Below are 13,650 nucleotides of genomic sequence, written 5' to 3' on the forward strand. Positions count from 1 at the left end.
TAATAGAATGAACTGAGTGCAGTCAGACATGTGTGATTTAGAAGCTAGTCTGCTGATTAGGATGGAGTGAGAAATGATGTCAAAGGCTGCACTCAGATTGAGGAGAATAAGGATGGAGAGGAGAACGTTGTCAGCTGCCATAAGAAGGTCATGCATTATTTTTATTTTAGATGTAGAGGTCTGGGCATTCCTCGCTGCACTGTACAGCATACACCACATTGTTAAGTTTGTGTTTAGGAGTTTTGTCTTTCGGGTGAACCAGTTTCTGTCTGAGTGTGTTGCTGGGTCTGAAGTACACTGAAGTACATCGGAGAGACCAAACAGCCACTTCACAAGCGCATGGCACAACATAGAAGAGCCACCTCCACGGGACAAGAATCAGAAGTTCATCTGCATCTAAAGGACAAAGGTCACTCTTTTGAGGATGCCAATGTTCACATTTTGGACAGAGAGGACAGATGGTTTGAAAGAGGAGTGAAAGAAGCCATCTATGTCCACTGTGAGCGACCATCTTTGAACAGAGGCGGTGGTTTACGACACCAACTGTCTGCCATCTATAATCCAGTTCTGAGATCCCTTCCCAGACGCCTTAACGCCCACTCACATCCTGGGCCATCTGACCTCAGGAAATCACATGATAGGGTGGGGCCAGGTTTCACACTGAGCTCACCTGAAACCCTGGCTGATTGTGACCCACACCCGCTTTCACACCTTGGCTCATTTGATTAGGTAGAGGATCATCAGGGGGTCCTTTGTCCCTCTTTGGGGGGAAACTCCCACTGGGTTTAAATCTGGGACTCTCCACCTTTTGACCTTAGAACTGAAGAAGCTTCTCGGATGAGAGGTGAAACATCTTCAAGCAACTCAAAGAAGTCCAGACGCTTTTCTTTTCAAGCTCCTTAGACTATGATGACCTGGATGACTGAGAGCCTTCACAGACATATGAGAAGGACGGAAACCAGACTGGAACGGTTTGTAAAGGTTATTGTTGGTTAGGTGTAGATGAACTTCAGAAGCAACTATTTTGTCAAGAATCTTTGAGAGAAATGTTAGATTGGAGATCGATTGGACGGAAATTATTAAGGTTATGAATTAAAGGGAATTTGGAAAGTTTAAAGACTAATCCTAAAGTTAGAGAGGGTGTCTTTTTTCCTGAATCCAAACTGGGAGCTGGCTCCAAAGGAGAGGAGCCTAGTATCTGCAGGTTCTGTCTCAAATTTTGCTTTTGAAAACTTTAGAAATCACAAGTAACATATACACCTCCAGATGCAGGAAGAGGGCCACCTGTATCATGAAGGATCCCCCTCACCCAGGACATACACTCTTTGTCCCGCTCCCCTCAGGCAGGAGGCTGAGGAGCATTAAATGTAAAACCACCAGACTGAGAAACAGAAGCTGTGAGACTCCTCAATGCATAAATGGACAAGAACTGATATTATAGCACCTTAATCACTAATGACACTGACACTTTATCAATGCTGGTCATCATGCCCTTTTACTGCAAAAGTATTTATACATACATTCTACATCCATATTCCATACTGGTACTCAGGTTGTTGCACTCTATCGTATTGTTTATCGTATTATTTTATTAGTTGTTATTCTGTTTTTTAAATATATATATACATATATACACACACACACACACACACACACACACATATGCACATACACACACATTTAAAAAACAAAAAAATATATTACTTTTTAAAAAAAAATTGGTTTCTTCGTTATTCTGTTTCTTTTCGCTTCAGGACCGTGTGTACATAATTTCGTTCCACCTCATGTAAACATGTGATGCGAATGACAATAAGTAGTCACTGTTACTTTCACAGACATTTTATGTGGCTTGAGAAGCAGAGCCAGTTGTCCTTAAAAAAAGAAAGTTGTTGGTCACTCCTCTGCCTTCTCTAATCATCATATGTGAGATTTATAGTTGATCCTTTTGGCCCTCAGCAGTAGTGGTCCATATGAAAGTATTTTTTTTTTTTGTACAAATTGAAACTGGGAAGGCCAAAACAATGTGTAGTTTTTGTACATGTACAGACCATAAATATGGAGTCCAGCTGTGTTTGATGCTGCTGGGCAGACTGACCACTGGGGACCTCTGAGCTCTGCTGGTCCACTCTGTGGAGGAGTCAGGAAGAACATGAATAGTAACAGCACAGTATAATCAGCTACCTACGGTAATACTGGTCATGTATGTCCTACAAAACCACTCCCACCTGACTCTTTCTGAAGACATGTTAGTAGCTTCCTCTATTCTCACCAATGCTCTTATTATCTTACCAACAGCAACACGCAGCTTAAATCATGGTCTCCATCCAAACCCCCAGAATAAAATCTGACCAGCAATTTTTCTTGTCATGTCGAAATTTTAAAAAAAAATACTGTTATAAAAACATATGTACATATGTGAACAGCACTTAAATACAAGAAAAGACATCCAAAGACAAGCTTTAAATCTATTTAGATATTAACACTCAGATGAGTTTTTAATAAACTAATTAGTCAAGACAAGTCAGGGTCTACAGCTCTCCCCTGAACCCATGAAGCAAGAACCCTGGGAGTGGTCTTTGACTCAGATTACAACTTCAGGTCTCACATAGTTCTGTCACTAATTCTGAAATAATAGTTAAAATATCGCTGGTGTAACTTATGGGGTTAAATGGAGGTCGACACATGCTAAAAAAAAAAAAAAAAAAAAAAAAAAAAAAAAATCATGTCAGAGAAGACTGGTAAATGTGATTTTTTTTTTTATTTTTTTTTTTTTTTTTTATATGCCTAATGTGATATGGTAGATGTCACAGAAGACATCAACCTGTCTGGTATCGGTGTAAATTATCTCCAGAAATTTTGTTTTGCCTCGTGTATAAATTGTTTGTTTTGATCTGATCCTAAAACTGCTCCAAAGTAGGTGGAGCACTTTCTGTGTCACAAGAAATATTTTTCCATCTGTAACTGTCTTACTCTGAGTAACTCAAAGAAACTAATGCCCAGGGTCGACTACAACTATGCTCTGCTGTAGTGTGTTATAAATGTTATAGTATTTAAATATTATTTAGAACTTTGCAGCCAGAGTGCATACTACAGAACACATCAGGACTATTTTATAGTCTTTAAACTGGCTGTTTTATTATTTTTATGTCATTTTAAATATTTTTAAATAATGTTACTGATTTTTAAAACATTTCACAGCCTGTTCTGGGATGGATGTCTTACCTACTGCATGAACCAGTTCACAGCTGAAGTCTTATAATAAATTACTGCACAATTTAATACATAAAAATACTTCACATCTGAATGTTTAGTGCAACTACAAGGTAGACATAAGGATATTACAGACCAAGATTAAATACAAAGCTTTAAGCTTAATAGGTGTGTATGAATTGCAATAAGATGTAAAAATATAAAGTAAAAAACATAACTGAAACTGACAAAAAATATTAAAGAACAGTATGAATTTGAATGAATGAATGAATTTTTGTTTCAGTCAACAACAACAGATTATAATTTTACATAAAAGTACTCAAACAGTAACCGAAAAAGCAGGGCTCGCAAAATTTCAAAATCCCTGGTAGCCCTTCGGGCAGGGACTCTTCAGTTTTTGGTAGCCCAAAATAAATTTAAGTAGCCCGAATAAAAAAGAGAGCAATTTTTTGATTGGTGTTTGGTTTCCTGTTTTGTTTCCGTTACAATATTATACATTAAAGTATAATATTGTAACGGAAACAAAACATTAATCAAAAAATTGTTGAAACACAAATTACAACATTGTATAAAAATTACAATCATCAACTCAAATACTTGGTTCTTACAAGTTCATAGAAATTTCTGTTCAATTAGAACCGTGTAGAACAGCGGTCCCCAACCCCCGGGCCTCGGACCGGTACCGGGCCGCGAGAGTTGAGGCTCAGGTGTGAAATGTATAGTTTTCAGGGTTTTTATCGGTTTTCAGCGTTATTTTGTTATCGTTTTTATCGTTTACTCGGTTTTCCTTGGTCTTTTCACATGTGTTATGAATACATTTTCTTTTTTTCGGTACCGGTACTAGTTTTATTTTGTTGTATTTATCCGCGACACCTTAAAGGCCGGTCCGTGAAAATATTGTCGGGCATGAACCGGTCCGTGGCGCAAAAAAGGTTGGGGACCGCTGGTGTAGAACATGAATCAGTCTGTGTCAGATCCTGAATTTGAAATTTCCACTGAAGTCACAGGTAAGAGGCAAGTGGAACCAAGATCTAGGCCATTTGCTTTTTGAAGTTTGCAAAGACTGCTAAATTGTTCCAGTGGTAGTTCACTCTTTGCAACATAGCAGCTGTTCTAAACAGCTTTTTCAGGTTTATTTTTAGTACGTTATTTGCAATTGGTGTTTGTTCTGGGAAAGATATTGCAGACTGAGCAATAATGCATTTCTTGCATTTCTCATGGGTTCTAACGGGGGCCTTTCTTAAAATTACTGGTCCCAGTAACAAAGGCGCGTGTCGCCTTTGTTACAGAAATCGAGGGAAAACCAACAACACACCCGGCAGAACATTATGTTATTTACACGGGTGCACAAAAGTGGTCCGCATGTGCGCATTCGCTGTCAAAATAAAAGACGCGCACCAGATAAGAAGTTACAACGCGCGTTTGCGTCCATATAAAAGGCACTGTTTTTGTCCGCTAGAGTGGGATTTTCACGGCACATTCTGCACCACATCTCTGTGCGTTCATCATTTGTTTGAAGCCAGCTCACCTCCTGCAACCACTTTTCCGAGAATACGCGCTTCTTTTGCGGTTCGGACTCCTTCTGACATTTCTTTGGAGGTAGAGGAACACCAAAGTAATTGCTTAAATGATTTTGCTTCTTCAACATCTTTAAGCGTTCTAAACAAATGTCTGTCCTCCTCCAGAAAATCCTATGTACGCAAACAGGCGTTGCAACTTCTTATCTTGTGCGCGTTTTTTATTTTGACAGCGAATGCGCACCTGCGGACCACTTATGTGCAGCCCTGGTTATTTAGCTTGTCATATTGCAGCCACAGAAATTCTTTTGTCCATGAAACCATAAAGCTGCACTTTCTTTTTGCCTTATAGTCTGATTTGTCATAACTTTTCCGTTTTGTGGTAAGCTTTTCTTTGGCTGTCCCTTCTTCACCCTGACCTGTCTTATTTGGCTCAGCAGAACTAAAATATATATCCTGCTGCTTTTACACACGCACTCACATAACGCTCAGCGATTCTCTGCGCGATCAACCTCTCACATGTTTAAGCTTGCTGCGGGAGATTTCACTTATCATGTTTGCATAGTAAGCTAACGATTGATAAGACGACGTCAGAGGAATTGCTGCGCAAATTATCGTGACTCACCAATCAGTACTGTCGCTCTCTATACACAGTTCGCGCGATTGCAAAGTGAAAGCAAAAAACAAGCGAAAATTCAAACGCGATTTCAATATGTCACATATTGACAGTGGCTCACCGATGACATAATTACCCAGCTACATTTCCGAAAGAATGCAAAAGCATTGACATATATTTTTCTATGATAGCCCGACGGGCAGGGCAGAGATAGATTTTGGTAGCCCGACTGGAAAAATCGCTAGCCCCGGGATGTCGGGCTAGCGATTTTGCAAGCCCTGAAAAGGAATAGGCTGAAGCCTTGTGGCTTATAATTATCCTATCCCTTACCCCCATAAAAATATGAAGTAAAATAAACTTTGTACAAAACATCTTTGAAGACAAGACATAAAAGTGTGTGTCTGCTGACTTTGAGTCCCACACTGCTGAATGTGATAAGTGAGATATCTCTATATCTCTATATCGATCGATATAGATATATATAATATATATAATAAAAAATTCCCACTCGCCTCTGTGGGCATAAATTTAATAACATAATTTCCGCAACTCATTTGCACATGCGTTTGCACATAACTGTTTAATGTGTTTCAAGTTGTTTGTTTTTAATTTGTAGCACCTCAGCCACCTTCTCCTAGTAAGTTTCATTTTAGAACTCGTAAGTATTTGTAAAAAGGAGAAAACAGTTTTGTTCAAAATAATCTGCAAATAACAGCGTCCTGCGCAGTATCTTAGCTGTCTCTAGGATTGCGCTCTTCTGGACAGAGATTTCTGATGTTGTTCCCGGGATCTGCTGGAGCCACTCGCTTAGCTTGGGAGTCACTACACCTAGTGCTCCGATTACCACTGAAACCACCGTCACCTTCACCCTCCACATCTTCTCGAGCTCTTCTCTGAGCCCGTGGTATTTCTCGAGCTTTTCATGTTCCTTCATCCTGATGTTGCTGTCATTCGGAACCGCTACATCGATCACTATGGCTGTCTTCTTCTGTTTGTCTACCACCACTATGTCTGGTTGGTTAGCCACCACCATTTTGTCCGTCTGTATCTGGAAGTCCCACAGGATCTTAGCTCAGTCATTCTCTATCACCCTGGGGGGCATCTCCCATTTTAACCTCGGGACTTCCAGGTTATACTCGGCACAGATGTTCCTGTACACTATGCCGGCCACTTGGTTATGGCGTTCCATGTACGCTTTGCCTGCTAGCATCTTGCACCCTGCTGTTATGTGCTGGATTGTCTCTGGGGCATCTTTACACAGCCTGCACCTGGGGTCTTGCCTGGTGTGATAGACCCCAGCCTGTATGGATCTTGTGCTCAGTGCTTGTTCCTGTGCTGCCATGATTAGTGCCTCCGTGCTGTCTTTCAGTCCAGCTCTGTCCAGCCACTGGTAGGATTTCTGGGTATCAGCCACCTCTGCTATCTGCCGGTGGTACATACCATGCAGGGGCCTGTCCTTCCATGATGGTTCCTCGCCTTCCTCCTCTTTCTTGGGTTTCTGCTGCCTGAGGTATTCACTGAGCACGCTGTCAGTTGGGGCCATCTTTGTGATGTATTTGTGGATGTTCCTTGTCTCATCCTGGACTGTGGTGCTGACACTCACCAGTCCCCGGTCTCCTTCCTTCCGCTTAGCGTACAGCCTCAGGATGCTGGACTTGGGGTGAAACCCTCCATGCATGGTAAGGAGCTTTCTTGTCTTTATGTCAGTGGCTTCTATCTCCTCCTTTGGCCAGCCTATTACCCCAGCAGGGTACCTGATCACAGGTAGGGCGTAGGTGTTGATAGCCCAGATCTTGTTATTACCGTTCAGGTGACTCCTCAGGACTTGCCTGACCATCTGCAGGTACTTGGTGGTTGCAGCTTTCCTAGCAGCCTCTTCCTGGTTTCCATTTGCTCTCTGGGACCCGCTGATCTTATATAGTTCTAGGTAGGGATGCAACGATACCAATTTTTTCAAACCGATACGATACCGATACTTGGATCTGAGTACTTGCCGATACAGAGTACAAAAACCGATACTTCTACCACACACACACACACACACACACACACACACACACACACACACACACACAATGAATTGGAAGACAGGTTTTATTTTATTCTCTGCCAATAATAAATAATATCTTAATAAAAATGACCACAAAAAAAATTTCAAGTGAAAAATAAGCATTTCTGTTAAATTATTGCAGAGTCTCCACATTGTAATTTAACAAAATATCACTGAACTATTGGCACTGTCTCGAGCTTTCGGAATAATAAATAAACACTTCTGTTTGGAATAAAATAAATACAAATTAGGTTTGAGAATAAAATAAACTTTTAAATTGTTGCAGAGTGTCCATATTGTAAACAAACAAACAAAATAACGAAAGTATTTGGCATTGACGAACGAACTCCCCATCTGCCCGTGGATCATCAGTCCACTGTGCCGTTAAACCAAGGACTGACATCGCGCACACACTGCTTGTTTTTACCTCTTTAGAAAGTTTTGCCCCATTATCTCCCTGATGTGTGGGCGGCTGGGAATTTCATATCGCAGCTCGAGTATGCTGAGAAGAATCCTATGTTTTCCACGACTGGCATTGGCTGGTCATCCAGAGCGATAAAATGAGTCAGAGCCTCTGTTATTTTAACTGCCCGTGGATTTTCTCTTGACATTTTTCATCGCTTTTCCAAAACCTGAGTTAAAGTTGGCTGTTCCGGTCCACACTGCTGACATTTTGTTTAGCCTAGCTACAGCAGCCTCCAGTTTCTCTTTTTTTTTAAATTTTTTTTTTATTTTTTTATCTGGAGCTGCCAGTCTGACTCGTCTAACCCTGTGCCTGTTTAGCGCGGGATGTCCCCCTAGTGGCCAATCTAAAAAACTACAACAAAAATGACAAGCCACCCTCTGATTAATGAAATAAGTTAGTATCGGTTCATGGTATCGGTTAACTTTTACGAGTATGAGTACACACACATTTTACAGTATCGGCCCCGATACCCGATACCAGTATCGGTGCATCCCTAGTTCTAGGCATTCCAGGATCCAGGTGTGGGGCATTGAGTCATAGGCCTTCTTGTAATCAATCCAGGCAGTGCACAGGTTGGTCAGCCTAGTCCTGCAGTCTCGGCTGACTGCTCGGTCTGCCAGTAGCTGGTGTTTTGCGCCTCTGGTATTCTTGCCCATCCCTTTCTGTGCCCCGCTCATGTACTGCCCCATGTGCCTGTTCATCTTAGCCGCTATGATGCCTGACAGGAGATTCCATGTGGTTCTGAGGCAGGTTATTGGTCGGTAGTTGGAGGGGACCGGTCCCTTCTGGCAGTCCTTGAGGATCAGGACTGTCTGGCCTTCGGTTAGCCATTCTGGGTGTCTCTCGTCAACTAGCAGCTGGTTCATTTGTGCTGCCAGGCGCTCGTGGAGTGCAGTCAGCTTCTTCAGCCAGTAGGCGTTAACCATATCAGGGCCTGGTGCTGTCCAACTCTTCATACTGGAGACCCTTTCTTGGATATCTGCCACTGTAATGGTTACTGGACCCTGTTCAGGGAGGTCGCTGTGGTCTGCCCTCAGATCCACTAGCCACTGAGCATTGCCGTTATGGGTTGCGTCCTTCTCCCATATGCTCTTCCAGTATTGTTCTGTCTCCAGCCTTGGTGGTGCTGTTTTCATATTGTTCCCCTGCCACTGAGAGTACACCTTGGCTGGTTCTGTGGAGAACAGCTGGTTTATTCTCCTGCCTTCTATCTCTCTGGTGTATCTCCTCAAGCGGCTGGCCAAGGCTGTGAGTCATTGCTTGGCAGTTTCCAAGGCCTCAGGTATGGACAGCTTCCTGTACTTCTTAGGCACCTTCCTCATCGTGCCTTTCTGCAACTCCAATAGTTGGCGTAGTGGTTACTACGCTATCCAGATCCCCTATGCTAATGCGAGCCTACCGCAGATATGAGCGAGATAGATAAATATGAAGGCATGCTGGCTCAGACGTCACCCGGATTAACAAGGTGCGCGTCAGGTGTTGAGGAACCAGGGCACCCTGACGAGAAGTGGCTACTGGAACAAGAAGGTATCGGTGGGCAAGAGACGACACACACACACACACACACACATATATATATATATAATTTATTTCCCTAATTATATGAACGGTTTGCTTTTGGGGGTAGGAATGTTACATGGTACATTCTGTGTTACGCACAGTCACCTTGATGACGGAAAGGGAAGTTAAGAAAGTGTGTGTAAAGAAGTTGAGTAAAACTGTAAGTTAACTAAGAAGATCAGCTAAGGTGTTTAAGGTGAAAGGAAGCTATAAAGAAGCGGAAGAAGAAGTTAAGAAGTGTTTTGTTAAGTTCCGTTTTAAAGTAAACTCATTCCCTCACGGTTACGTGCAGCCAGTGAGGTAGGTTTAACTGTGTGTCATTATTGTCCATTTGCTAGTGTTACTAACTCTTTGTTTTGTCTAGGCTCCACCTCCTCTGGCCTGATTGGATGCTGCTCAGAGTCCAGATAATTGTTAATCAGCGGAGCACTACTTAAGGCCTGTGGAGCTGTGTTTCTGTGCCCTCTGGCCATTTTGGTTGCCATACCTGTACAGGCTTGCATGCCTTTGTGACTTGTATGTGCATTTTTGTTTTCATGTTCAGACTGCTTCTAGGGGAGAGCTGCCTTTTGTTTTGACACCATGTTTTCTCCTGTTTATGTGTTGTTAGGTAGGTTATGGTCATAGGTTGTATATTTTGTTTCTTTGGAGTTAGGTAAGTTTCTTTTATTTTTACATCAGGGATGTTTTGTTTGTTATGTTGGCCTTGGCTCTCCCTGAAGTTATACCTCAGTCTGAACCCAAATCTCATCACCAGCATTAAATAAACCTTCTAAAATTACCATCTTGGCTCCTCCTTCACTATCCACCTTTATGTTCGTCCCTTCAACCCCCTAGACTAGCCAGGGGACGTAACAGCTAGCTTTAGTTTATATGTTTATTTGTAATATTTATGGTTGATCATTCTGTTTATTCATGTAATGACAGTTTGACAGTGGATTATTGGTTGAATTGACGGAGAAGTGTGGCGGAAGAAAAAAATCCATCCGTTAACGAAAAACTGATGTCGTGTATTACCTGGAGAGAGTGATATTACTAACAGCTCACCTCTCTGCAGGAGACACAGGCTGGTCTTTAAAACCAATGGGGTGCCCTTTGGACCGGTCACTCTTTAAGGATACAGAGCTGGGTTCAGGTTGATGTTTGCCTTTAGTTCCTCGTTTATTCCTGTGAATAATGATGGAGCAGTGATATGAGTGCTGACCTGTGACATGGAGAAGAGTCATGGACAGTTAGAGATGGTCATCTCACCTCTGAGCTTTGGTCTGGCTCTCATGTTTCCCACACAGAGTGGTTTTAGAGGGAGGGACTCCCTCCTCTCTGTCTTCACACTGATCCATGCTGCTGAATTCACATCAGCTCACACACACTTTCTACCTTCACCTGCAGAGGAAAAACAAATGATTCATGTGCATTCATGTGTTAGACTAACATCAACTCTATCTGAGACACAGCTTTCATTTCAGTAACAATGCCAAACTGACTGCTTACAGAGAGTTTATTCTGTAACTGCTAGCTGTTCTTTGGGCTCCACCTGCAAAACTGTGTTGTGGGTTGAATGGGTTCTTTGTGTGCGCGGCTGCTGAGTTGTTGCACACGGTTGTTGAATTTATGCGCAAGGAATTTAATTGCACCCATGAAATTTAATTATTTGCTCGTATCATGTTTTTGCTTGTGCATTTGTTATGACATAAAAATCTGTAGGACAGGTGAGATGGGGGCAGATTTTCAGATTAGTTTGTAACTATTTATCTTTGTTTTGTCAGAGTTAAATGTATCTTATATCTCCCGTTTTTCTCTATTTTCAACTTTTATTAAAATAGAATGATATTTTTTAAGTCTGCAACTTGTGCATTATCAATAAAAGCACAAAGTGTATTTATTTTTTTCATTGTGATAAACAACATGAATGTGGTACCAATGAAATAACCTCTTCTTATTGGCTTTCATTCAAAGTGAAAACTATATCCAAATTTTGGAAAGCGGCTGTATTTTCAGATGTTTCACTGTTGCTCTGTAACGCAGCACACACAGGGACTTTCCACTCTTCAACCTTCTGCATGACTTGACTTTGTTTTCTTTTCAAACAAACTTTACTGAGACTATGAACAATGCAACAGACCTGTAGATAAAGATAAAGATGCTGATCAGGAATTTCTAGGAACGTACTTACAATACAATTTTATTTATATAGCACATTTAAAAACCAGAGGTATGCCAAAGTGCTTCACAGAACCAATTAAGAGCAATAATAAATACAAATAAATACAAAATAATACAAATAAAAATAAAATAAATACAAATAAAATATACCTACAGGTGGGAGACATAATTAACCAATAATACACCAGACATAGTAGGCACAAGCTGAAAGGCTGAAGGTTAAATCATTATAAACATTAACCAAAGCAAAAAAGATAAATTACAGTACACTTAAAAAAGCGGGCTCTAGGAGGCGGTGAAGGCAAGGCTAAATAAATATGTTTTTTATCGAGATTTAAAAAATTGAATTGAATCAGACATGAGAATAGCTTGAGGGAGATTATTCCAGAGGTAGGGTGCAAAAGAGGCGAATACACGGTCACCTCTGGTCTTAAGCTGAGATCTAGGTCGCACCAGGAGCATTTGGCCTGCTGATCCAAGCGCTCTCCCAGGGGTATAAAAGCTGAGGAGATCCGTAAGATCGCTGGGCACGGTGTTATGTATAATTTTAAGTAAGCAATAAGATTTTGAAATCAATGCAATATTTAATGGGGAGTCAGTGCAGGTCGGAAAGAACTAATAGACTCAAAACTACCAGTCTGCAGCAGCATTTTTAACAAGCTCCAGTCTGAACAAGGGCAGAATGGAGACCAGTATAAAGGGAATCACAGTAATCTAATCTTGATGTAACAAAGGCATGGATAGGTTTTTCCAGGTCCTTACAGGGTATGTAGTGCTTGGCCTTAGAGATTACACGTAATTGATGGAAACTAGATTTAACAACAGAGGAAACATGTTTGTCCAGCTTGAAGGAACTATCCAAGACAACACCAGCTAGTTCAGCCCGAGGGGTGGCAGTATCAAAGATTACAATTTCTGTCTTCTTATCGTTTAGAGTGAGGGAATTGCTCAGTAGCCAGTTTTTTTACTTCATTCATACAATCGAAGAAGAGTTGCAGTGATCCTCAGCCAGTTCAAAATAGATTTGAATGTCATCTGCATAAAAATGAAAAGAAATACTGTATTTTTCAAAGATTCAGCCAAAGGGTAACAAGTATAAAGAGAACAGCAATGGACCCAGCACAGACCCCTGGGGGACACCAGAGGTAACAGGGGCAATGGAGGAGGAGTAGGTACCCATCGTGACAGCAAAGGACCTTTCTGATAGATAAGATTTAAACCAGCTAAGGGCACTGCCCGTAAGCCTCATTAAACGGACATTATGGTCCACCAAATCAAAAGCAGAGGACAAATCAAGTAAAACTACCACAGGGCGCCCTGAGTCAGCAATTGAGAGAAGGTCATTACACACTCTCAGTAATGCAGTTTCCGTGTTATGGCATGGCTTAAACCCCGACTGAAATTTTCCCCGATATTATTTGCATCCAAATACATTTGAAGTTGGGAATGAACAATCTTCTCTAGGATTTTAGACAAAAACGGGAGTTTGGAAATCTTAGAGATAAGATTCCGCCTGTAAAATGAATTAAAATTCTTCACAAAAAACTAAGGAAGCCAATCTCAGAGTTTCAAGACATGTGATGAAAGGTCTAAATAAAATACGTGGGCTGTGACTGTTATCCATAATGACAGTCGACAGGAAAGGCACTTTAGCCAACTTAACAGATTTCTGAAATTCCAGGTGGGTCCTGCGTAGGATATCAAAAGACACCTGGAGCTTATCTTTTTTCCACCATCTTTCAGCTTGCCAGCAAGCGCATCGCAGAGCATGTAAAGAGTAATTTAACCATGGTTGAGAGCAGCTTCTAAGCCGTTTTACCTTTATTGGGGCCACAACGTCCAGTAAAGAGGAGCATGTAGAGAGAAAGAAACTGGAGACGGTGTGGTACGATCAATGTCAGGAACAACAGATTTGGAGAAAGCAGCCGAAAATTCAGCCACAGTCCCAGGATTAATTACGCGCACAAGACGTCGAGGACCCTCAAAGTTCTGGACCATTTTGCATAACTCACCATCAGAGATGACTAGGAAATGGCCGGAGATTCCAATGTTGCTGATGTCCCTGATA

At 41.5% G+C, this 13,650-nt stretch overlaps 1 protein-coding gene across 1 annotated transcript in view; it reads right to left on the reverse strand.

The window, feature by feature from the left end:
• Positions 1 to 13,650, reverse strand: part of LOC146378824 (NLR family CARD domain-containing protein 3-like) — a 36,531-nt gene that overhangs the window by 21,793 nt on the left and 1,088 nt on the right. Inside the window, exons 2-4 of the mRNA XM_084941897.1 lie at positions 10,671 to 10,802; positions 10,467 to 10,586; positions 2,049 to 2,127 (exon numbers count right to left, since the gene is read on the reverse strand). Coding sequence (XP_084798023.1) covers positions 2,049 to 2,127; positions 10,467 to 10,586; positions 10,671 to 10,759 — 288 coding nt within the window. The 5' untranslated portion in view covers positions 10,760 to 10,802. The remainder of the gene's footprint in view (positions 1 to 2,048; positions 2,128 to 10,466; positions 10,587 to 10,670; positions 10,803 to 13,650) is intronic.

Source organism: Perissodus microlepis, chromosome 10 (assembly GCF_051167445.1).
Source record: "Perissodus microlepis isolate ML-2025 ecotype Zambia chromosome 10, ASM5116744v1, whole genome shotgun sequence".
Taxonomy (NCBI): Eukaryota; Metazoa; Chordata; class Actinopteri; order Cichliformes; family Cichlidae; genus Perissodus; species Perissodus microlepis.